Source organism: Oncorhynchus masou, chromosome 28, assembly GCF_036934945.1.
Source record: "Oncorhynchus masou masou isolate Uvic2021 chromosome 28, UVic_Omas_1.1, whole genome shotgun sequence".
Classification (NCBI taxonomy): Eukaryota; Metazoa; Chordata; class Actinopteri; order Salmoniformes; family Salmonidae; genus Oncorhynchus; species Oncorhynchus masou.
The window spans coordinates 17,183,128-17,210,298 of record NC_088239.1 but is presented as its reverse complement, the minus strand read 5'-3'; the positions used below and the strand labels follow the sequence as shown (position 1 = coordinate 17,210,298).

General features: G+C 43.2%; 1 protein-coding gene across 1 annotated transcript in view; it reads right to left on the bottom strand.

The window, feature by feature from the left end:
* The window catches only part of LOC135516953 (histone-lysine N-methyltransferase 2C-like), a 119,579-nt gene that overhangs the window by 16,652 nt on the left and 75,756 nt on the right, over positions 1–27,171 (bottom strand). Inside the window, exons 7-11 of the mRNA XM_064941012.1 lie at positions 21,476–21,638; positions 20,025–20,196; positions 15,979–16,093; positions 8,788–8,978; positions 2,976–3,139 (exon numbers count right to left, since the gene is read on the bottom strand). Coding sequence (XP_064797084.1) covers positions 2,976–3,139; positions 8,788–8,978; positions 15,979–16,093; positions 20,025–20,196; positions 21,476–21,638 — 805 coding nt within the window. The remainder of the gene's footprint in view (positions 1–2,975; positions 3,140–8,787; positions 8,979–15,978; positions 16,094–20,024; positions 20,197–21,475; positions 21,639–27,171) is intronic.

Here is a 27,171-nt window from a genome sequence, read left to right as displayed (position 1 = left end):
GGAACGGATGTCAAAGCCCTTATCTTTAACCAGAGATGGAAATGTTGTCTTGAAAACAACATTAATATGCTTTGACTTCAGTGTTCCATTTGTACATGTGCATATGCAGGGCAACAAATAAACCAAGACAAGCGTCACACAGTTCTACCTAAATCCCCTCAGTGTTTCACTCACTCGTGTTCCGACCACTCCCTCTACACAAGCTGAAGCTGTGCTGAGTGCGCTCACAAACTCCTGTTAGACCTACATAAATAAATGCCTATCTGATGGGATACACAAACTAAATTCCTTGCCAAATGATCACAGTTTTATCAGAAATTCTAAATGGACTGGTTGACTAAAGGGAATTGCGTTCCAAGCCCTAACGTTTTAGAATAACTGTGTCCCGTCTATTTTTCACTTAGGCTAATTTGCGAACTGCTAGTGCCATTTAGTCTATAACCACCCTAAACATAGACAGTGAAAATGTGTAAAAATACAGTTGAAGTCGGAAGATCACATACACCTTAGCCAACTAAATTTAAACTCAGTTTTTCCACATTTCCTGACATTTCAACAGAGTACAAATCCCTCCTCTTAGGTCAGTTAAGATCACCACTTTTTTTTAAAGTGTGAAATGTCAGAATAATAGTAGAGAGAATTATTTATTTCACCTTTTATTTCTTTTATCACATTCCCAGTGGGTAAGAAGTTTACATACACTCAATTTGCATTTGGTAGCATTGCCTTCAAATGGTTTAACTTGGGTCAAATGTTTCGGGTAGCCTTTCACAAGCTTTCCACAACAAGTGGGGTGAATTTTGACCCATTCCTCCTGACAAAGCTGGTGTAACAGAGTCAGGTTTCTAGCCTCATTGCTCCCACACACTTTTCAGTTCTGCCCACAAATGCTCTATAGGATTGAGGTCAGGACTTTGTGATGGCCACTCCAATACCTTGACTTTGTTGTCCTGAAGCCATTTTGCAACAACTTTGGAAGTATGCTTGGGGTCATTGTCCATTTGGAAGACCCATTTGCGACCAAGCTTTAACGTCTCTAGGATAGGGGGCAGCATTTGGAATTTTGGATGAAAAGCATGCCCAAATTCAACTGTCTGCTACTCATTCCCAGAAGATAAGATAAGATATTATTAGTAGATTTGGATGAAAAACACTCTGAAGTTTCTAAAACTTTTTGAATCATGTCTGTGAGTATAACAGAACTTATGTAGCAGGCGAAACCCCGAGGACAAACTATTTTTTATTTGAGGTCACTCTTTTCAATGGTTTATCATTGGGAATCCAGATGTCTAAGGGACTTGCTTGCAGTTCCTACTGCTTCCATTGGATGTCAACAGTCTCTGGAAGTTGCTTGAGGTTTTTCCTTTGTGTAATGAAGAAGTAGCCCTGTTCAAAACGAGGGTCACTTAATGTGTACTCTTTGATAGAGGCGCATGACCAGAAACATAGCGTCAGTTTATTTTCTTCCTGTATTGAACACAGATCATCCCGTCTTCAATTTTATCTAAAGTTGTGTAACAAAAGTAGTTTGAAATGTTTTGGCAAAGTTTACAGGTAACTTTTGAGATATTTTCTAGTCACGTTGCGCAAGTTGGAACCAATGTTTTTCTGGATAAAACGTGCAAAATAAATGGACATTTTGGATAAATATGGATGGAATTAATCGAGCAAAAGGACCATTTGTGATGTTTATGGGACATTGGAGTGCCAACAGAAGAAGTTCGTCAAAGGTAAGGCATGATTTAGATTTAATTTGGTAACTTACATGTGTGATTTCATGAAAGTGTGATTTTTATAGGAATTTATTTGAATTTGGCGCTCTGCATTTTCTCTGGCTTTTGGCCAAGTGGGACGCTACCATCCCATATATCCCAGAGAGGTTAACATCTTGAGATGTTGCTTCAATATATACACATAATTTGTCTGCCTCATGATGGCATCTATTTTGTGAAGTGCACCAGTCCCTCCTACAGCAAAGCACCCCCACAACATGATGCTGCCACCCCCGTGCTTCACGGTTGGGATGGTGTTCTTCGGCTTGCGAGCTTCCCCTTTTTCCTTCAAACATAACGATGGTCATTATGGCCAAACAGTTCTATTTTTGTTTCATCAGACAAGAGGACATTTCTCCAAAAAGTACAATCTTTGTCCCCATGTGCAGTTGCAAACTGTAGTCTGGCTTTTTTATGGCGGTTTTGGAGCAGCGGCTTCTTCCTTGCTGAGCGGCCTTTCAGAATATGTCGACATAGGACTTGTTTTACTGTGGATATAGATACTTTTGTACCCGTTTCCTCCAGCATCTTCATAAGGTCCCTTGCTGTTGTTCTGGGATTGATTTGCACCGTTCGCACAAAAGTACGTTCATCTCTAGGAGACAGAACGCGGCATCTTCCTGAGCGGTGTGAAGGCTGAGTCACATGGTGTTACATACTATTGTTTGTACAGATGAACATGGTACCTTCAGGCGTTTGGAAATTGCTCCCAAGGATGAACCAGACTTGTTCATATTTTTTCTGAGGTCTTGGCTGATTTCTTTTGATTTTCTCATGATGTCAAGCAAATAGGTACAGAGTTTGAAGGTAGACCTTGAAATACATCCACAGGTGCACCCCCAATTGACTCAAATGCTGTCAATTAGCCTATCAAAAGCTTCTAAAGCCATGACATTCTTTTCTGGAATTTTCCAAGCTGTTTAAACGCACAGTCAACTTAGTGTATTTAAACTTCTGACCCACTGGAATTGTGATACAGTGAATTATAAGTCAAATAATCTGTATGTAAACAATTGTTGGAAAAATTACTTGTGTCATGCACAAAGTAGACGTCCTAACCAACTTGCCAAGACTATAGTTTGTTAACAAGACATTTTTGGAGTGGTTGAAAAACTAGTTTTAATGACTCCAACCTAAGTGTATGTAAACTACCGACTTCAACTGTAGGTAAATGACAGCTGTACAGAGCTGTGTGTTTCTTACCCATAGTGGGTTCTGGTTCTGGTTCTGTGGATTCCTGGATGGGGCTGGCCGGGGTTTCCACCATGTCGCTCTCCACCTGCTTACAGACGGTGCAGATGTAGTCGGCCTGTGGGTGGAGGTCCATGTTGCCCCCTGCCTGCATCTCACACTCACCATGAAGCCACCTGAGAGAGAACCACCAAACACAATTAAATAAACAAACAGCTTTACTTTACTGCCACCTGACGTGACTAAGATGACGCAAGAAATACTTATGACTGGAACGTACCACAATCACATGCTACATCATAACAGTGAAGATTTAATTTTCATACATGCGAAGCTGGTTTTCTACTCAGTAAGTCCTTCCTTATACCAGGAATAGTTATTTGACATCCACCCCAAAGCATTAAGCATGAAACAACATTCTAGCCAGGAAGGTTGGGCTCATCATCAGTCAGTAAGCCTTCATGGCAGGGACTCTAAGCCTGTGGTTTGTGGGTTTGCTCTCCCAGCTGCGTTTCCCAGTCGCTCACTCTCCTCCACTCTTCCTGCCTTTATTGCCCCCCACCCACCCCCTGCTTACTCTGCATTGCTCCCCCCTCGCTTCCTCTGCAATGCTCTCTCCGCCAGTCTCTCCCTTTACCCCCCCTCTACCCCCACCCTACTCTTCCCTGTCACCCTGATGCAGGTGTGTTCCAGTGGGGTGCCTGCAGCCTGACTTGTCTCCTGTTCAATTTTCTCTCTGGCTCTCCCTGTCTGCAGTAATTACATTTCTGCGCAGGCACCTTGGCCTGGCAGCCGGCTGTGTCGAGAGGGCCCCCCACGTGAGTGTCCGCAGTCGGCAGAGGGTCATTATGGGGAATTGTGCTTCTCCAGCGACCACTGGCGGACTTACTATTAGGCAGAAGAGGCAATTGCTGAAGGCCTCACATCAAGGGGCCTCATGAGCTGGGCATAAACAAAAATGTTCTCAGCTTGGCTCATTCCAGGGTTTTTCTTTATATTTTCTACATTGTAGAATAATAGTAAGACATAACTATGAAATAACACATATGGAATCATGTAGTAACAAAAAAGTGTTAAACAAATAAAAACATATATTTTGAGATTCTTCAATGTTGCCACCCTTTATGACAGATTTACATTCTCTCAACCAGCTTTATGAGGTAGTGCAGTGAAAAGGTAGGTGTGGTATACAGAATATAACATAATATGGACTTTTACCAAATAGGGCTAAGAACAGCTAAAATAAGCACAGAGAAAGTACAGTCTGTCAATACGGATAATTTCAAGAACATTGAAAGTTTCTTAAAGTGCAGTCTCTAAAACCATCAAGCGCTATGATGAAACTGGCTCTCATGACGAGCGCCACAGCAAAAGAAGACCGCCACAGGAAAGGAAGACCGCCACAGGAAAGGAAGACCTCTGCCGCAGAGAATAAATTCATTAGAGTTAACTGCACATCAGATTGCGCCCAAATAAATGCGTCACGGAGTTCAAGTAACAGACACATCTCAACATCAACTGTTCAGACGCTGCGTGAATCAGGCCTTCTTGGTTGAATTGCTGCAAAGAAACCACTACTAAAGGATACCAATAAGTCTTGCTTGGGCCAAGAAACATGAGCAATGGACATTAGACAAGTGGAAATCTGTCCAAATGAGATTTCTGGTTCCAACCGCTGTGTCTTTGTGAGACACAGAGTACGTGAACAGAGGAACTCCGCATGTGTGGTTCCCACCGTGAAGCATGGAGGTGGTGGTGTGATTGTGTGGGGGTGCTCTGCTGGTGACACTGTCAGTGACTTATTTAGAATTCAAGGCACAATTAACCAGCATGGCTACCACAGCATTCTGCAGTGACACGCCAACCCCTCTGGATTGCGCTTAGTGGGACTATCATAATTTGTTTTTCAGCAGGACAATGACCCAAAACACACCTCCAGGCTGTGTAAGAGCTATTTGACCAAGGAGAGTGATAGAGTGCTGCATCAGATGACCTCGCCTCTACAATCACCCAACCTCAACCCAATTGAGATGATTTGGGATGAGTTGCAAAGCTGTCATCAAGGCAAAGGGTGGCTAATTTGAAGCATCTCAAATATATTTTGGCAGCAGAGAACTGAAAGGAAAGGCGGCCAAAGGAGTATGACCCTCCAGCATGACAATGTCACCAGCCATACTGCTCGTTCTGTGCGTGATTTCCAGCAAGACAGGAATGTCAGTGTTCTGCCATGGCCAGCGAAAAGCCCGGATCTCAATCCCATTGAGCATGTCTGGGACCTGTTGGATCGGAGGGTGAGGGCTAGGGCCATTCCCCCCAGAAATGTCTGGGAACTTGCAGATGCCTTGGTGGAAGAACTGGCAAATCTAGTGCAGTCCATGAGGAGGAGATGCCACACCAGATACAGACTGTTACTTTTGTAAGTCACATATCTGTGGAACTTGTTCAGTTTATGTCTGTTGTTGAATCTTTTGTTCATACAAATATTTACAAATGTTAAGTTTGCTGAAAATAAACGCAGTTGACAGTGAAGACGTTTCTTTTTTTTGCTGAGTTAAAAAATATATATATATAAAATAGTACCAGTCAAAGGTTTGGACACACTGTGAGCCCCACTCAGCAATGTGAGTATGCTTAGAAGTACATATGAGGGGCCTAGGAGGATGGCCATTACAGCCCTCCTCGGGAGCTGAGTTGTGTTCAAATACTCATACTAACCACACTAATCAGTCTATTTGTGATGTAAATTGAGTAGTATGATTATTGGTCATAGTATGGATATAGTTAGTATGACAAAAGTTCCCGGATGTCAAACTAAATTCGCTAAAATATGAAGTATAGACGCAGGGGACACTATTTCCGTAATTTGGGGCCCATAATGCAATTCAGGAAATGGGTATAGCTTCACATCGTTTTCAGATTTAAAAAATATTCCAGAAATATGCAGTCAAAGTACCACAAGAGCAGATACAAATTCATTGCTTTAACTAATTATGACAAATGTTAAGAAAATGTTGAGCAATGAAATAAATGACTTAAAATAAGTTACCCAACACGTCCTATCGGCTGACAATTTGTTAGCCATGCTGTCCTTACGAACTACATAACGTATCATTACAGCAGTATGTACTGATATGTTGTTAGCTAGCTCCCTAACGTTAGTTGGCTACTTACATCAAACTTGCCAGTATATTAACTATAGGCTAACTAACTAACTACCCAACGTTTATTGACTTGATTATTCCTGTCATTCTTATCTGGTATAGTCGTTGTGTGTTCTCAAAGGACATTCGGATGCTTTCGTAAATTCTCTCTGGCTATCTACTACGATTTCAGAGGACTCTCCTCTGAGTGTACCAGAGCGCAGAATAATGAATTTACGAGCATTCAACACCCGTTGAATATAGCCGGTGTCAAAAAAAAGCGTAATTAAGTGTTGCCAACAGCAGTTAGTCACCAACGCTCTGGATAACATGAAAACTGCCTAACCAGCCCTGCTAGGGCGAGTAAAATGGTCAGAGTGGTCTCATTTGTGTCTGTAAGTAGCTAGCAAGCTAGCCAACGTTAGCTTGGGTGCCTGACTGCCGTTGTAAGGTCAGAACGCTCAAATCAACCCTACTCCTCGGCCTGAGCATCCAGTGTGTGCTCCGAGAGCGAAACACTTTGAATGTACAAACGGACAATCTGACAATGCTCTGAATTTACGAGCTCACTCTGGCACTCCAGATTGAATTTAAGAACACACCCAAAGTCGTAAAATGTCTAACTAGAAATTTGTTATGCTAAATATCTAACAAGAGGTTGCATAGCAAAAGCATCAACTTCCGGTAGACACACGAAGAGCTAGTACGCTCAACTGAAAGCATACACACCTGTTGTCCCAGGTCTAAATCAGTCCCTGATTAGAGGATAACAATTAAAAAATAAAGTGGAACTGGCTTCGAGGTCCAGACTTGAGTTTGAAGGGGCTAGGAGTTGATTTGGGTTTGCAGCGGCTATTTACTTCCCTGGATGCCAGGAAGTGTCCTCTACGGGGAACGATATGCCTGACCCTCAAGCAACTTGCTGGACCAATCCAGTCGCCATAGTGGTCTTTACTTTCCCGATCCCTCATCAAAGGCATCACTATGCCGCCAACTGCGTGAGCTATGGATTGCCGTAACGACCTTCCAGTGGTCACCGGGGGCAACAATCGCTCTGTTGTGGAAAAAACGTAGCTCTCGGCAGAGCTGTCAAATCCAGCTCAGTGATTGGTTAATAATAGTAGTCGGTATAGAGGCTCACGTAGCCAGTAAATTAACGATTAATTGTTTTAAGTGACCGGGATTGGCTGGAGCACTGGGCCAGTTGGTGAACTGGAGATGACCTTTGGTATCGACCATTTGTAAGCTGTGAAACAAACTAAACTAACCTACTGGGCTACAACTCTGTAATGCTAAATTTTCCGATCTGTAAAGCTTGTAAAAAAACAATTCAGTTATAATCCATCTGAGATATTAACTCTTTGGCGGTGTGACAGTCTCCAGCTGTAAACCACATTATAATCCAATTCATTATATGACGCCGACAGCGGGGTGTCAATCCACATCGTTAGTCAATAAATAGCTCAATCACACGTAACGAGACAGATGATACACTGAAAGAGGCCCCATGTGGCAGATACAGTACACACCACTGACTAGGGATGGGCATTTCAAATCATTTCACTCTTCAAATAATATATCATGACATGTTTTCGGATATCTGGAGAGTCGAAATACATGCATATAAAAATTTAGGCTTAAACTTGGGAACTGGCATGCTGCCCAGCATGCGCGAATTGGGTGGGGCTTGCTTGCAACTCAATGGCCAACAATAACAACAAACATGAGAAACCCGTGTAGACTATGATATGTCTTTTTATGGGGGCGCACGTCATAATTACAGTTTAATTGAATAAAGAATTCCAAATGTCATGGTAGATCCTTGTGTGTAGCAATGTCAAAGATAATTACATTTAGACAAAGCCTTTTCATTGTTAATATAGGCATATGATTTATTTTTCTTTGAAAATGAATACTCTTGCAAATATTAATATTGCAAATATCAATATTTGCAAATATCAATATTAACATGTGTTCGGATATTCAAAAAACCGTGCCCATCCCTACCACAGACTGATACATATAAGCCTGGTCCCAGATTTGTGCTGTAGGACTCCTCATGTCATAACATGACAATAGCTTCTAACAGATTTAGGAACAGGCTAGTCACATACTAAATAAATATTGTAGCTCTACTGTGTATCAGCTCATTGTCTTGCACGGCATCCATCAGCAGTGTGGGGGACCATAACATAATCAACATTATAAACTGGGTGGTTCAAGCCCTGAATGCTGATTGGTTGACAGCTGTGGTAAATCAGACCGTATACCACAGGTATTACAAAACATTTATTGTTATTGCTCCAATTACGTTAACCAGTTTATAATAGCAATAAGGTACCTTAGGGTTTTGTGGTATACGGCCAATATACCACTGCGAAGGACTGTATCCAGCCACTCTGCGTTGCAAGTAAGAACAGCCCTTTGCAGTAGTGTATTGGCCATATACCACACCCCCTCGTGCCTTATTGCTTAAGTAACCACTGTTACAGAATGAGGCCCGGCATCCATCAGCAGTGCGGGGGACCATAACATGCAGTGCATTTCAGGAAGTATTCAGACACCCGACTTTTTGAAAATCGGAATAATGCTGTAACCTAACAAAATGTGGAAGTCAAGGGGTCTGAATACTTTCCAAATTTACTGTAAATCGACAGTAACCACGGTGACAGAATGAGGCATACCTCTTGCATGTGTGGCAGGTGAGGAGGAGGTCCTTAGGGGCGTCCCCGCGGCCCTGGTCCCTCACACACAATGGGCATGGAAGGGCGGGGGCGGGCTCCTCTGGTTGCCCGTGGCAACCCTCGCACAGTGTGATATTGTGGGCCCACTGGCCCGCCTGCCTGACCCCACACAAAGAACACACCCGACAGTTCTGGAGAGAGAGGATAGGACAGAGACTTGACACGCTAGTTACCCTCTACATATGGCTTCATTGTATTACAGAACAATTCAATATTTAGATTTCCATGGTCAACAACCAAAAGTTTAGAGTGACAATACTACAACATGCAAAAATACATTTGAAAAGAACATTTCAACAACACCCAGAGGCTACAGAATGCTTAGCGACATGGCAGCAGATTGACCACACATACCATAGAAAGTAGTGTGTTTATTTCTGCCAACCTCCTTCAAACTTTTGCCAACTGACCTCACATTGTTATGAAGCATGAAACTGTTCTATTAGAGTGTTGGTTGAAAATGTCCAAACAGAGGATTAAACTGGTTGCCATTTATAATGTCAGTCATTAAAACTGATTTTTTTTTTTAAACATCTTTATGACAGCCATTTCAAACACGTGATCACTGTATTGGATTACGCAATGATAATAATGAACATACATTTCCCCAACTTCCTTTGCAATGAGCCTATGGACCAGCCAGCTGGAAATTATATTACAACTTCAAAAGTACCACTTCAGGCTCATTGATTAGCGTTCGAAAGGATCAGCGGAATCCGAGATTTCAGGGGTGAGGAGGAACAAGCTCATTCTAAAGCTTCTCTGCACAACCCCCAAACCTACCACACACACCCTTCCCTTCTAAAGTCCACTGGCCTATTAGTGACAAACCACCCCTATGGCTTGGCTCCAGTGGCCAGATCATGTCCAACAGCGGGGGGGAGAGAATTGGTGAATACTATCGCTGTTGGTCAGGCCCTGCTTGTGGTCCAGGGGAAGAAAGGAAGGAGGTAGAGATAGTCACCCAATGTCTATTTTGGAGAAAATTAGTGCCTGACTGGGATTCTGGAGGAGATGGGGATAAGATGGGGAGAGGAGTTGTGTGTGTGTGTGTGTGTGTGTGTGTGTGTGTGTGTGTGTGTGTGTGTGTGTGTGTGTGTGTGTGTGTGTGTGTGTGTGTGTGTGTGTGTGTGTGTGTGTGTGTGTGTGTGTGTGTGTGTGCTAGCAGGCCTCGGATAGCTAAATTTGTCTTGGCAGTACAGTGTGCTGTAACCATGAGACAGACAGGGATTAATAACAGACAGAGGCAGAGAAAAAGAGAGAGACGGAGAGACAGAGAGAGAAAGAGGTAGAGCTGATGGCCAGCTGATGATAAGAGGAATGGGATCAGAAAGGTATCTCTATTAGAGGTCGACCGATTAATCGGAGTGGCCGATTAATTAGGGCCGATTTCAAGTTCATAACAATCGGAAATCGGTATTAAAAAATAAAATAATAATAATCCTTTATTTAACTAGGCAAGTCAGTTAGGAACACATTCTTATTTTTAATGACGGTCTAGGAACGGTGGCAGAATAACTGCCTTGTTCAGGGGCAGAACGACAGATTTTCACCCTGTCAGCTCAGGGGATCCAATCTTGCACCCTTACAGTTAACTAGTCCAACGCTCTAACCATTGCACTCCACGAGGAGCCTGCCTGTTACGCAAATGCAGTAGAAGCCAAAGTAAATTGCTAGCTAGCATTAAATTTATCTTATAAAAAACAATCAATCATAATCACTAGTTATAACTACTAATCCAGTTTAACAGGCAATATTAACTAGGTGAAATTGTGTCATTTCAGTGTATATGCAACAGTTTGGGCTGACTGGCGCATTGCCAACTAATTTGCCAAACTTTTACGTAATTATGACATAACATTGAAGGTTGTGCAATGTAACAAGAATATTTAGACTTCGGGATGCCACTTGTAAGATAAAATACCCGAACGGTTCCGTATTTCACTGAAATAATAAACGTTTTGTTTCCGGATTCGACCATATTAATGAACAAAGGCACGTATTTCTGTGTATTATGTTTACAATTAAGTCTTATTTGATAGAGTAGTCTGACTGAGCAGCAGCAGGCCCGTAATCATTCATTCAAACAGCACTTTCATGCGTTTTTCCAGCAGCTCTTCGCAAGCACAGTGCTGTTTATGACTTCAAGCCTATCAGCCTATGGGCTGGTATAACCAATGTGAAATGGCTAGCTAGTTAGCTGGGTGTGCGCTAATACCGTTTCCAACGCCACGCGCTTTTAGATTTGGAGTAGTTATTCCCCTTGCGCTGCAAGGGCCGCGGCTTTTGTGGAGCGATGGGTAACGCTACTTCGAGTGTGGCTGTTGTCGATGTGTTCCTGGTTCAAGCCCAGGTAGGGGCGAGGAGAGGGACGGAGCTATACTGTTACACTGGCAATACTATAGTGCCTATAAGAACATCCAATAGTCAAAGGTATATGAAATACAAATGGTATAGAGAAATAGTCCTATAAATACTATATTAACTAAAACCTAAATCCTCTTACCTTGTAATATTGAAGTCTCATGTTAAAAGGAACCACCAACTTTCATATGTTCTCATGTTCTGAGCAAGGAACTTAAACATTGGCTTTTTATACATGGCACATATTTTACATGGCACACATTTTTACATGGCACATATTGCATATCGGCAAATATTACTTTCTTCTCCAACACCTTGTTTTTGCATTATTTAAACCAAATTGAACATGTTTCATTATTTACTTGAGGCTAAATTGATTTTATTGATGTATTATATTAAGTGTTAATTCGGTAGTGTTGTAATTGTCATTATTACAAATAAATAAATAAAAAACGTCCAATTAATCAGTTTCGGCTTTTTTGGTCCTCCAATTATCGGTATTGGTGTTGAAAAATCATAATCGGTCGACCTCTAATCTCTATCCATCCTCTGCCATTCTCTTCATCCCTCCATTGTTTCACCCTTCCTTTCCACTCCCAGTCAATCCCTCCGTTTTGCAACACTCTTACTCATCCCTCCCTCTGTCCCCCAACCTTCACCCCTCAATTTATCCTCACCTCGTCATGTCACTCCTTCATCCCCTATCACCGTCTCTTCTCACCCCTGTGCGTATGGGTGCTGGCAGGGTGAAGGGGCGGATGTGAAATGGATTAGCTCAGATTACATCTCAATCTCCTGCCTCCACAGACAGTGAGACTTGTAAATTCACCCCAGTGCGGATGTCAATGAGAATGGTGGGTTTCAATTGGCAGTATCTTATAAGGGTCCAAATGACCATAGATGTCTATGGACCTAAGGCAATGCCTTTACAGTGAAATGAGGCAGCATTCTTCCAATCAAATTTTAAAGGGAAAATCCACACAATCTATATTTTTGTATTTTTTTCATTAGCCCACTGCTAATACAGTCCCAAAATGTTTTGCATCATCATGATGTGGCCGGTGATACTTTGCTTCTTGAAAATCAAATAACTTGAAACCTTGACTGCTGACATGCAAAGCAAATGCCAAGAGTGTGCAAAGCTGTCATCAAGGCAAAGGGTGGCTACTTTGAAGAATCTCAAATATATTTTGATTTGTTTAACACGTTATTTCATAGTTGTGACGTCTTCACTATTATTCTACAATGTAGAAAATTGTAAAAATAAAGAAAAACCCTGGAATGAGTAGGTGTGTTCAAACTTTTGACTGGTACTGTATATAATATTTTGACAAATGTTTATCTTGAATGGATTTTCCCTTTAAAATGGCACAACATGATGAATTTCTGCTCCAATAAATGTGGAAACAAAACAGCAGCATTGCGGGTCCTGGGAAGACATTTTCGACTTCTCCCCTTTGTACCACACAGTAACTAAGTAAAATGGGTGAATGAAAACAAACATTTTGGTTTGAAAGATAAAAGATTGAAACAAAGAAATCCTCACAAGTCCCGAGTCTTCCAGAATGCGATAAGAAATACTGTTTCCCTTTACAGCACGGTATAAAGGTTGGGGGCCATCTCAGCTTATGGCACTCTACTCTTATGCGTCTACAGTTTTCTCTTCCCTCCATTTTAGCAACCACACTAAGCCCAGAATCTCCCTTTTATGACTTAATACAGAGCTCAATAGCAGAGATGAAAGCTTGGGTGCTTGCGTGCCCCCACTGCAACCCACAGCAAAGCCGGGGGAAACAAACTTTACTGCCCATGTTTGAGGTTTGTATCTCCCCCCACCTCCTGCGGCACAAAAAGCCACTACAAAAAAGGCACTAAAAGCCCCAAAAGCTATTTTCAACTGCTGGATAAAAACAGCTGGGAGACTCTTAGGGGACAGTGGAGGGATGGAGAGAGACGGAAAAAGAGAGAGAGAGGTGCAAGAATGAGAGGAATGGGGGTACGGTAAAACAGACGGAAGAGTCTTAGGGGACAGTGGAGGGATGGAGAGAGACAGAAAAAGAGAGAGAGAGGTGCAAGAATGAGAGGAATGGGGGTACGGTAAAACAGACGGAAGAGTCTTAGGGGACAGTGGAGGGATGGAGAGAGACGGAAAAAGAGAGAGAGAGGTGCAAGAATGAGAGGAATGGGGGTACGGTAAAACAGACGGAAGAGTCTTAGGGGACAGTGGAGGGACGGAGAGAGACAGAAAAAGAGAGAGAGAGGTGCAAGAATGAGAGGAATGGGGGTACGGTAAAACAGACGGAAGAGTCTTAGGGGTGAGTGGAGGGATGGAGAGAGACAGAAAAAGAGAGAGAGAGGTGCAAGAATGAGAGGAATGGGGGTACGGTAAAACAGACGGAAGAGTCTTAGGGGTGAGTGGAGGGATGGAGAGAGACAGAAAAGAGAGAGAGAGGTGCAAGAATGAGAGGAATGGGGGTACGGTAAAACAGACGGAAGAGTCTTAGGGGTGAGTGGAGGGACGGAGAGAGACAGAAAAAAGAGAGAGAGGTGCAAGAATGAGAGGAATGGGGGGTACGGTAAAACAGACGGAAGAGTCTTAGGGGACAGTGGAGGGATGGAGAGAGACGGAAAAAAGAGAGAGAGGTGCAAGAATGAGAGGAATGGGGGTACGGTAAAACAGACGGAAGAGTCTTAGGGGACAGTGGAGGGACGGAGAGAGACAGAAAAAGAGAGAGAGAGAGGTGCAAGAATGAGAGGAATGGGGGTACGGTAAAACAGACGGAAGAGTCTTAGGGGTGAGTGGAGGGATGGAGAGAGACAGAAAAAGAGAGAGAGAGGTGCAAGAATGAGAGGAATGGGGGTACGGTAAAACAGACGGAAGAGTCTTAGGGGTGAGTGGAGGGATGGAGAGAGACAGAAAAAAGAGAGAGAGAGGTGCAAGAATGAGAGGAATGGGGGTACGGTAAAACAGACGGAAGAGTCTTAGGGGACAGTGGAGGGATGGAGAGAGACAGAAAAAGAGAGCGAGAGGTGCAAGAATGAGAGGAATGGGGGTACGGTAAAACAGACGGAAGAGTCTTAGGGGACAGTGGAGGGACGGAGAGAGACAGAAAAAGAGAGAGAGAGGTGCAAGAATGAGAGGAATGGGGGTACGGTAAAACAGACGGAAGAGTCTTAGGGGTGAGTGGAGGGATGGAGAGAGACAGAAAAAGAGAGAGAGAGGTGCAAGAATGAGAGGAATGGGGGTACGGTAAAACAGACGGAAGAGTCTTAGGGGACAGTGGAGGGACGGAGAGAGACAGAAAAAGAGAGAGAGAGGTGCAAGAATGAGAGGAATGGGGGTACGGTAAAACAGACGGAAGAGTCTTAGGGGTGAGTGGAGGGATGGAGAGAGACAGAAAAAGAGAGAGAGAGGTGCAAGAATGAGAGGAATGGGGGTACGGTAAAACAGACGGAAGAGTCTTAGGGGTGAGTGGAGGGACGGAGAGAGACAGAAAAAGAGAGAGAGAGGTGCAAGAATGAGAGGAATGGGGTACGGTAAAACAGACGGAAGAGTCTTAGGGGTGAGTGGAGGGATGGAGAGAGACAGAAAAGAGAGAGAGAGGTGCAAGAATGAGAGGAATGGGGGTACGGTAAAACAGACGGAAGAGTCTTAGGGGACAGTGGAGGGACGGAGAGAGACAGAAAAAGAGAGAGAGAGGTGCAAGAATGAGAGGAATGGGGGTACGGTAAAACAGACGGAAGAGTCTTAGGGGTGAGTGGAGGGATGGAGAGAGACAGAAAAAGAGAGAGAGAGGTGCAAGAATGAGAGGAATGGGGGTACGGTAAAACAGACGGAAGAGTCTTAGGGGTGAGTGGAGGGATGGAGAGAGACAGAAAAAGAGAGAGAGAGGTGCAAGAATGAGAGGAATGGGGGTACGGTAAAACAGACGGAAGAGTCTTAGGGGTGAGTGGAGGGACGGAGAGAGACAGAAAAAGAGAGAGAGAGGTGCAAGAATGAGAGGAATGGGGGTACGGTAAAACAGACGGAAGAGTCTTAGGGGTGAGTGGAGGGATGGAGAGAGACAGAAAAAGAGAGAGAGAGGTGCAAGAATGAGAGGAATGGGGGTACGGTAAAACAGACGGAAGAGTCTTAGGGGACAGTGGAGGGACGGAGAGAGACAGAAAAAAGAGAGAGAGGTGCAAGAATGAGAGGAATGGGGGTACGGTAAAACAGACGGAAGAGTCTTAGGGGTGAGTGGAGGGATGGAGAGAGACAGAAAAAAGAGAGAGAGGTGCAAGAATGAGAGGAATGGGGGTACGGTAAAACAGACGGAAGAGTCTTAGGGGTGAGTGGAGGGACGGAGAGAGACAGAAAAAGAGAGAGAGAGGTGCAAGAATGAGAGGAATGGGGGTACGGTAAAACAGACGGAAGAGTCTTAGGGGACAGTGGAGGGACGGAGAGAGACAGAAAAAGAGAGAGAGAGGTGCAAGAATGAGAGGAATGGGGGTACGGTAAAACAGACGGAAGAGTCTGAGGAGGCAACTGAGAGACGGAGAAAATAACAAGAGTGAGAGACAGAGGGAGGAACAGAAAAGAGAGAGGCCGGGGGAAGGGTGAAACGGTGCAGGGAGACTTGCTTCAAAAAGACAAGAGCTTCACGCACGTTCCTTCAGAGCATTTCCCCCGTGGGGTAAATTGGCAGCACTTTATACCTCATGCATACTCTCCTGTCTCGGCCTGATGGTATTCCCTGTGTTGTATAAAGTATTTGGAGTGTTTCTTACCTTGCACCGCCAACCGTTGGTGGGGATGGATTTCATGGTAGGCTGGAGACAAAAGGTGTGATAGCCTTTATCGCACATGTCACAGACCAGCATCTTGCTGTCCTCTCCCGGGTTCCTGCAACACACACACAATAATATACGACACACACAAAATTACACACCCAATGTAACACACACATAACCTAGACTAGAGAGAAAAATGGCAAGGGAGTACTGTAGTATGGACAGCACTAGGGTTTATGTTTCCCAACCGCAAAGACAGACACCCTAACCATTTTCAACTGTCACTTTGGTTTTTATCTGTGTGCTTCAGGAGAGGGATCATTGAGTCTGGTCCTCCAGGGTCTCAGTGTCTATAGGTTCTTTATCGCTGACTGATTCAGAGTTTAGGAATAAGACCAACTACATTAATTTATCAATAGAGTACAAGGAATAAAAGAAAGCCAGCCAGACAGTTGAGAATTCAAATTTGGTTTGTCAGTGGGGGGTAAAACACCCTCACTGATTATGTTCAATGCAATACATTTTATAAACACACAAATTATCTCACACACCACGTTGTGAACATGACGTCTTTTTCCATTACCTGGGACACATAAGTTGTTACAGGAACGAGAAAAGAACACGTTTCCTTCATAGAATCCAATTCCCTGAACGTCAAGATTCTAAATTAGTCGAGCCAATCAAACGCACCATTAAACGGCACCCGCCATCGAGAACCGTCCCTCCGTGGCAGATTTTGGATGCATGAATGTTGTTCAAAGAATAAATCAAGAGACCTAAATGTAAGATTTATGTGGTGTGTGTGTGTGTGTGTGTGTGTGTGTGTGTGTGTGTGTGTGTGTGTGTGTGTGTGTGTGTGTGTGTGTGTGTGTGTGTGTGTGTGTGTGTGTGTGTGTGTGTGTGTGTGTGTGTGTGTGTGTGTGTGTGTGTGTGGTTATGGTATTAGTGAAGAGGCTAGAGACCAGAAATCTATCAAATCCCAGTAGCCTGTATTTCAGATGACAAGAATCAAACCTGAATGAGAACGTCATCTGATATTTACAGCTGTGCAGTGGAGTCACGCGCACACACACACACACACACACGTCCCTATATCACTCTGAGTGCTGCTGCTGCCTAACCAACACACCCTGGCCCACATCCCTCTCCCCCCACCAATTCCCCAGCTCTCCATCTGTTATTAAAACGGCACTATATTTTCACTAAGCTTTTCCAACTCTCTCCCTTGTAAGCTTATCTCAGCTCAACACCATGGTGTAGGCTTTACAGTAGGCGTCTTATCCCTACATACAGGTTTTACAGTAGGCCTCTTATCCCTTCATACAGGCTTTACAGTAGGCCTCTTATCCCTACATACAGGCTTTACAGTAGGCCTCTTATCCCTACATACAGGCTTTACAGTAGGCCTCTTATCCCTACATACAGGCTTTACAGTAGGCCTCTTATCCCTACATACAGGCTTTACAGTAGGCCTCTTATCCCAGTAGTACATATAGGCAGCAGGCATTCAATGCCCACAATCACAAATGCGATCTCCCTCAAAAATGTTATATTTAAACTTTATTTAACTAGTTAAGAACAAATTCTTATTTACAATGACGGCCTATCCCAGCCAAACCCGGACAACGCTGGACCAATTGTTCACTGCCCTATGGGACTCCCAATCACGGCCGGGTGTCATGCAGCCTGGAACCGAACCAGGGTCTGTAGTGACACCTCTAGCGCCGAGATGCAGTGCCTTAGACCGCTGCGCCACTCGGGAGCCCAACATAAAGAGCTTCCGTTACATTCTGCCCATGATTGGAGTGCACTCTCTACTGCACTCCACACTGCCCTTTCCCATGACTGCATGGCCAGGCACAACTCCAACACCATCATTAAGTTTGCCGATGAGTGGTAGGTATGATCACCGACAACAACAAGACAGCCTATAGGGAGGAGGTCAGAGACCTGTCCATGTGGTGCCAAAACAGCAACCTCTCCCTCAACGTGATCAAGACAAAAGGAGATGATTGTAGACAGGAAAAAGAGGACGAAGCACGCCCCCATTCTCATCAACAGGGCTGCAGTGGAGCAGAATGAGAGCTTCAAGTTCCTTGGTATAAGCACACCAAGACAGTCATGAAGAGGGCACGACAAAATCTATTCCCCCCTCAGAAAACTGAAAAGATTTGGCATGGGTCCTCAGATCCTCAAAAGTTTCTAGAGCTGCACCATCGAGAGCATCCCCTGACTGGTTGAATCACTGCCTGGTATGGCAACTGCTTGGCCTCCGACCGCAAGGCACAACAGAGGGTAGTGCGTACGGCTCAGTACATCACTGGGGCCAAGCTTCCTGCCATCCAGGACCTCTATACCAGGCGGTGTCAGAGGAAGGCCCTAAAAATTGTCAAAGACTCCAGCCACCCGAGTCATAGACTGTCTCTCTGTTACCGCACGGCAAGCGGTACCAGAGCGCCAAGTCTTGGTCCAAGAGGCTTCTAAACAGCTTCTACCCACAAGCCATAAGCCAACATCATATCAAATGGCCACCCAGACTATTTGCATCCACCCCTTCCTCTTTACCACCGCTGCTACTCTCTGTTGTTATCATCTATGCAGTCACTTTAATAACTCTACCTACATGTACATATTACCTCAACTAACCGGTGCCCCGCACATTGACTCTGTACTGGTGCCCCCCTGTATATAGTCTTGCTATTGTTATTTTACTGCTGCTTTTTAATTACTTGTTACATTTATTTCTTAATCGTATTTTTTATTTTATTTTACATTGCATTGTTGGTTAGGGGCTCATAATTAAGCATTTCACTGTTGTATTCGGCGCATATGACTAATAAAATGTGATTTGATTGACAGCCCACGACAAGTCAATGCAACAGAAATAAACCTGCATGTCCCACGCAGGATTCCAGCTCAAATCAACAACACTTCACTCCCCAGAGGCTAGCGTGCTAATCATTACGCTACCAAAAACATGGTCTTAGTAGGGGAGCTCACTTCCATGAAATGAACACGTTCAGAGTTAAGCAAACTCTACAAAAATCTTAAAGAGCTGTCCTTAAAAAGAGACACACCAGTAGTTCATGCTCTTGGTTTCCAATTACATCATTTGCTGGCTTCAACTCTCCACACCTGGAGCACTTTGACTCATCATCTCTCAGATTTAGTCATCCCAGTCTTTCATCTATTCTTTACTATACTCCCCCAAAATGTGACTCCTCACAAGCATATACCACCACACACACACACACACACACAGAGCCTCCCCAACCACACACACTACAGAGACCACACATGCACGCACATAGCCCTACAACACACCCACTCACTCACCCACCACAACACACACACACACACACACACAACACATCCCCTTCCACAAAGAAAAACACTTTACATTAAAGCAGACTGCGCTGCAAAGGAATTTACTTTGCTTGGCTGGTTGTATGTGTAGGGAGCTTGAGGCTGATCAAACACAGTATGCACACAAATCTCACCAGCTCTCTTATCTTTTCTTTTAATGCTCCCATGCTCCTGCAAAATACGCTTGTTATTAATTCCACATGCAAAAAAATAAGACTCTTTCCCCTTTTATCTTCCTATAGACCCTTCAGAAAACAGAAAACTCCAACCAGATCGAAACGGACTCCTCAACACCATCTCCCAAATGGCTCAATTCTCTTTTTTCGGTTTCTTTGAAGAACAAAAAAAAAACAGTGGGCTGTCTATATTCAGCTGGGTGCAGGACCAGACATGTTTTCCTATTAGTTCATAGCTATCCCTGATAGAAATCACATAAGTCAGTGGAGTTTTTGCACTCGGGATGAGGATGAATGGTGAGTGGACTATGGCTCAGGGGAGTGACAGAGTTAGGAATGGGGTCCATTTTGTGTCAACTCAGTCATCTTAGGTAATTGTCTAAATAACTTTGCCATTGTCAGTCAACTACGTGACAACATCACATGATGGCTACTAGCACAATGGTTAAAAGCGCACTCAGCTAACTAGCGCAAATGGCTACTAGGGCACACAGCCATTACCTGCAGGTCAGACAGACTTTGCACTCGGGGCACTGCCACCCGGCCCTCTTCAGGGGGGTGACACTCACGTCCAGACACGCCCCGTGGTAGTGCTGCCCGCACGAGCTGCAGAAGAGCAGGTCCTGCAGGTCTCCAGCGCTGCCACACAACAAGCACTTCACCTCCTCTTTAACTGTAGGTAAGGAGGAAAATCATATTAACCCAATGAGTCCCACGGTAACCCCTTTTAAACATTGTGTGTTTGAGTTACAGACTTCTGGGTTGTACCATTGGATTTGTCCATTTCTTCTGCATCCGTCTGTGTGAGCAACGTGGGCTGAGCTAGAGGTGTTTGTGAGACAAGGGCAGATCCCGAAGGGGCCCTGGTCTTTTTACAAAGACGTCTGTAGAGTCTGAATGATTTGAGTTACAACTAACTATTAAAAGCTACTCTCACGAACACACACATTACATGTTTTACTCTGACACTCACAGGCTGCACGAGTCGGTCGAAGGTAAGGGGTTATTCTACATAGAAGACCATAGGAAATCCCAGGACATAGTGTTTATAATATTGTAAGGGGCTCATCTACATAGAAGATCATAGGAAATCCTAGGACGTAATGTCTATAATACTGTAATAAGATCACAGTTTCTGTCACAAACGCCAAACTCCGCACAGTTGTTAGTGACTAGTTGGATATTCATTTCCCAGTGAGTAAAAGAAATCTGCACTTACAGCATTCAAATTACATTTACTTTTATCAGGTTTTTGCTTTGGCGGACAGTTATTTATTTATTGACATTTGTCAATAACACTCATGAATACAACTGTTTATGTCAAATTGTGTTCTACCTGTAGCCCTTGTTGTCCTGAAAGGAAAATGGTAAAACACTTCATTGTGGAGCTAAATAAAAGGGCTGGACATACAGATAAATAACTTCTCATTTTTGCTGGAATCTCGGGACTGATAAGAGTTTAAGGGACAGTTCATGGAGGGGACTTAATATTAAAGGGACAGTTCAGGGAGGGACTATATTTAAAGGGACAACATACTCCAAAAGGAACATTTCACTGAACACATGGACTGGGATGTAACTTTACGGACCATTACGTTAACATAAATGCTGCACATTTTTTCAAGAATCATGTGTAAAGACATTTTATTCAATGAGAAAGTAACATCACTTTGAATTTCACATACTAGCCAAAACATAAAAATTCATGAAACCTGTGTGACACTGATTCTGCAGCATGTCATGGCTGCTTGTAACCAAGGGAAATATCAGCTGTGAAATCAGTTAGAATTGGTTCTTCAGTAAGAATCAGAATAGATAAGAGTTGGCATAAATATTATGTCACTTATCGTAAGCATTGTGTTGTGTCTAGTGTTGGCCTTTTGTCTACTAGACATCTATTGTGAAATCTAGTTATCCTCATTCTCCCAGTGGGACAAAGGGTCTATACTCACATCTTTGTGAGGCCAGCTGGAGGTGGTCTGGGCATAGGAGAGTGTGTCGGCGCAGGTCCTGGAAAGTTCCAGCGGCGGCGGCGCAGGGGAAATGGTAGGAGCGGCAGCAGCCTTCCTCACAGCACTTGATAGATGCTCCAAGGCGCTTACAGTATGCACAGCACTGCAAAACACAGACAGAGACCGAGAGGGCGAGCGAGCGAGAATGAGATTAAGAAAAAGCTAGTTCCGATTCTTAGATGTTCCTGGTTTCACACAATATTACCCAACGGGGGGGGGGGGGGGTGTTAATTTATTTGAAACTTTCTGAACATTGCAGATAGAAATAGAACAGAGCCTGACACGATTCCCTGTCAACCTGACAGAATCATATCGGTTCCAAAGAATACATTTCTATCTAAACATCCCGCATAGTTGCATCCTCCTGAACAGACCCCCAGTTTAGCTGTTCAGTTTTAGTCAGACACTGTCATTGGAGGCCCTATGCTTGATCTACACTTGCTACATGGAATGCTTCTAAATAAGCACAGATTTCAGTTTTGGCACTTACTAAAAGTGTTTTAAACATCAATTCACACGTGCTAACAACAATTGTCAAGTTATTGACACATTTCAGCTCTAACCCCTCCCAGTCTAAAAGGAAATGTTGCTTTTCCACATAAAATTTCTCATTAGTTTTCATCATGCCCCGCCATTGAAATTAAGAAGCAAAATGCATATCGGATTCAAAACCCAGGTTGAAGTTGAAGCCGACCTCGGTAATGGTAGAGAAGTGCTATTATGATTTTTAAAAAGACTGCTTAAATGAAGTGCTCTGGTACAAGGCGAGCGAACCTGGCAGTAGCACCTGAATATAGACTGACATTTAAACCGCGGCCCGAGAATGAGAGCTCGTCTTTGAATAATGAAAGCCGTCAAGAGCAGAGAAAGAATGGGGCCTTGAAGTCAAAATGACTCAAGTCAGCACTTTTATGTTGCTCTCGCTCTCTTTCCCTCCCTCGTTCTAAAAACCCTTGGCCGGGGGGGGGGGGGGCAACATGCAACAACACATTTTTACACCGAGCATTGGGCAATTACCGCCCGTGCACCAGCGACTTCCTTGAGGCATTGTAAATAAGATGTTATTCTTAACTGACTTCACTAGTTAAATAAAGGTTTAATGAAAAAAAAAAGAATGGGAAGGATATTCTGTGGGATGACGTCGCAGACAGGACCAAGCCCAGCGTGGGACGTCCCAGACAAGAACGTATTACCATAGAAATAGAATGAATATAACAGACATTCCAACTCAAGTCAATGTTCCATAATTCTATTTCTATGCTCACAACACCCATCAACTCTTCAGGGAGTAATGAAAATAAAGTAACCCCTTCAAAATAATGTCTCCCCTTCTCTTCAAACCATAATCCTCCGTTGCTTTGTTGAAAATAATCATAAAACACGACTGCTGTAATCGCATTACAGTGTGGTTCAGGGTTCTCTTTCCTAATCCACACCAAGCAGAAATATAAATATTTCATAAAAAAGGGAGAGTTTCCATCTCGCCATACCGATTGTTTGAGCACACTTTTCTCCCAACAACCCCCGAAAGAGGCCTCGTTGAGGCAGAAGGATAGTGGCCAACCAACCAAACTCTCCCTTCTATACAAAGAGCCAAAATGGCTATCGTCCAAATGGAGCAAACCTGAGAGGAATTGCAACGGATAGATATCTGGTCCAGTGCCACTGAGAATGGAACAAGGCCTTATGGGAACTGGACCAGACTGGTATCACATAGCAGTTTTCACACCATTGTGCCAACCCAAACCATACTGGTTTGGAAATGTTATTTCACATTATCCTTTTGGATAGTCAACTCAGTAGTGTGAAAAGGGTAATAGCCCCAACTTTCAAACACAGAGTGTAGAAGAACTGTGAGTTAAACTTAGAAACCTGTCGATTTAACATTTAAATATCTAGCAAAATTATGAAATATCCCATTGCCTATAAAAAAAAATTCTGTAGAAGAACGCAACACACACTGCTACACATAGTTTAGCAAGAAGAACCTGGCCTGTGTTGCTTCGTCTTACCAATGAGTCAGTCAGACATGAAGTGGACCAGTCTGGTCCACTTCAACAGCAAATAGCCCACCCATTTTCACCTACCTCATCCCCACACTGTTTTTATTTATTTACTTTTCTGCTCTTTTGCACACCAGTATCTCTACCTGTACATGACCATCTGATCATTTATCACTCCAGTGTTAATCTGCAATATTGTAATTATTCGCCTACCTCCTCATGCCTTTTGCACACAATGTATATAGACTCCCCTTTTTTTCTCTACTGTGTTATTGACTTGTTAATTGTTTACTCTATGTGTAACTCTGTGTTGTCTGTTCACACTGCTATGCTTTATCTTGGCCAGGTCGCAGTTGCAAATGAGAACTTGTTCTCAACTAGCCTACCTGGTTAAATAAAGGTGAAATAAAAATGTAAAAAAATAAAAAGATAAGGTTATAGCACCTTAAATGCAGGGCTACGGTGTAAGGGTCTGAAGTGTATCCTGATGTCCTAATGCCTGGGGGTTTCATGGCTCGCTGCCAAACGTTGTCACCACACACTTGAAGTGCAGAATACCACTGGTGGGAGAGCTCTGACTGGGCAACCAACAGCCTCTGCCGAAAAACTATGCTGTTTCTATCACACACACATACAGTAGATAGGCCTACACATAATCATCCATAGGATAGGCCTACATATGATACTCATACAAAGATACTAGTGTATGGGCTGCCTCTGTCACACACACATACACAGGCTAACACATTTGTATTTCTTTAACCTTTATTTAACTAGTCAAGTCAGTTAAGAACAAATTCTTATTTGAAATGACGGCCTACCCCGGCCCAACTCTAACAATACTGGGCCAATTGTGCGCCACCCTACGGGACTCCCAATCACGGCCGGTTGTGATACAGCCTGGAATCAAACCAGGGTCTATATTGACGCCTTTAGCACAGAGATGCAGTGCCTTAGACCGATGTGCCACTAGGGAGCCACATACAGTGCCTTCAGAAAGTATTCACACCCCTTGATTTTTTCCACATTTTGTTGTGTTACAGTCTGATTTTTTTTTTTATGTCACTGGCCTACGCACAATACCCCATCATGTCATAATTGATTTTTATTTTTATGTTTTTAAATTTTTTTACAGAATATTTTTAAAAAGCCAAAACATGCAGTCTGAACTAAAGCAAAACTGCGGCAAAGCAATTCACTTTTTGTCCTGAATACAAGGTGTTGTTTGGGACAAATCCAGTACAACACATTACTGAGTACCACTCTCCATATGTTCAAGCATAGTGGTGGCTGCATCATGTTATCATGCTTGTAATCGTTGAGGTCTGGGGTTGTTTTCAAGGGAAAAAAATACCCGGAATGGAGCGAAGCACAGGCAAAATCCAAGAGAAAAACCTTGTTCAGTCTGCTTTCCACCAGACACTGGGGAGATAAATTCAACTTTTAGCAAGACAATACCCTAAAACACAAGGTAAAATCTACAATGTTAAACTTGAAAATGTATAGCAAGACCTGAAAATGGTTGTCTAGCAATGATCAACAACCAATTTGACAGGTATATTATTATTTTTTTTAAGAATGAATGGGAAATAGAAAACTTAGAAACCCAGAAACACTCAGATGTAATCGCTGCCAAAGGTGCTTCTACAAAGTATTGACTCAAGGGTGTGAATACTATTTCTATATTTCATTTTCAATACATGTTCATTGATTTCTAAAAACATGTTTTCAATTCGTCATTATGGGGTATTGTATATAGATGAGTGACAAAAAAGTATATATTTAATCCATTTTGAATTCAGGCTGTAACAACAAAATATGTAATAAGTCAAGGGCTGGAAATACTTTCTGAAGGCGCTGTACACACAGGCTCACTAATATACACAGGAGTGAGAGCTAAATTAGACCTTTTTAGCCGATTTAGGATGCAAATGCAATCAGACAAACCTTATATGGAGGTGATGATAGCTTGTGTGTGTGGGTAGTGTGTGCGTCAGCTGTGTGTGTGAATGTGTATGACTTTCAGAGCTGGGTAAGTTGTATGCCAGGCTGTCGGTGCATCCGTGTACATGTGCGAATAAAAGTGTATGGTGTGTCACAGTGTGTGTTAACCTTCAGAGTTGCAGTCTCCTGAGCACCGTGACCTTTTCTGCTTTACACCCCAATGAGCCTCACTGTAGTGCCAGGGACAACCTTTAACAGGGCCCCATCTAGAGCTCACACACACACACACACACAAAACTGCCCTCAGACAACCTACCAACAATAGGTTTTTCAAATACACACACACCCTCTCTCTCGGGCTGGGCGAAATGGCCAAAATATCAGAATATTTGGTGTTATTTTATGTTTTTTTAATAATAAAAATTCTAACCCTGATTTATGAGTAGTTCATGAACCTAGGACGGCAACACAAATAAGTGATTTCAATAAGGCTTTCTCCATTCGGATTATTTTGACATGATGGTGCAGACAGGTCACCCTGTTTCTAGCTCCTTATAAGGATTTCGCTGCACCTGCAATAACATTTGTAAAACCATGTACATGATCAATAAACTTTGATTTGATACTTCACACTTCAAACTAAAATAATTTTCATAAATATCATTGCACAAACATTCTTATCTAGGCCTTCACCAGCACTTGTACCAGGCTGTATTAGCTAGCTACATGTGCGCTAACTCTTAATACATGAAGCAAGCTAGATAGCCAGCTAACTAGCAATTGGTGGCTAACAACACATTTTAACCGGAACTTGCTATGAAAAGATAAACTAGCGGAGAGTAGTTAGCAGACGGTAAGAAACACAAACTAATATTGTAGTTCTAGAACGATTATAGAAAGCAGCATCATTGTCACCAACACCTTTCTGCATTTATCTGACCATGCAGACTGCAGAGTGAACGGCAAGAAAGTGCTTGTCAAATCAAATCTAATTGTATTTTTCGCCGAAATGTGAAATGCTTACATTACAACCCCCTAAGCAACAATACTTAAAAAGAAAAATAAGTGTTAACTTTTTACTAAAATAAACTCATTTGAATAGTGGCTCAGGATTCTAATGGCTTGGGGGTAGAAGCTGTTTAGAAGACTTTTGGACCAAGACTTGGCACTCCAGTACCGCTCCGTCTCCTGAGGGGGAATAGGCGTTGTCGTGCCTAAAATGGACATTACACTCTCTGGAGTTGCATATCACGTTTAACAAACCAAATATTGAAATACCGTTATAGAAGGTACAGTTAAAAACCCAAATCGGTCCATACATCAATACCAGTATAAAGGAAAACATGGCATAATCGCCCTGTCCTAGCTCAATCACAAAAACACACACTCCGAGTGCACACCACCAAATAAGTCATCATAGTTGGGCAAGTCCAACATTTCCATTTCCTCAATGAAGTCATTGTATTAGTTCAGAGTTTTATTTAGCCTCAACCAATATCAAGACAGCAAATTACAAGCTAGAATAGTCAATTATCTATAATGTGGCCTCCCCTGCACCCTCACATTGTGTTAAGGCAGGTGAGGTCACCGCCTGTATGGGGGAGGAACAAAAGGGCTATCTCAGGCATATTGGGCAGGGCTAGGGGCTCTACAGTGAAATAAGACAATCACTAACCAAAACAGCAATAG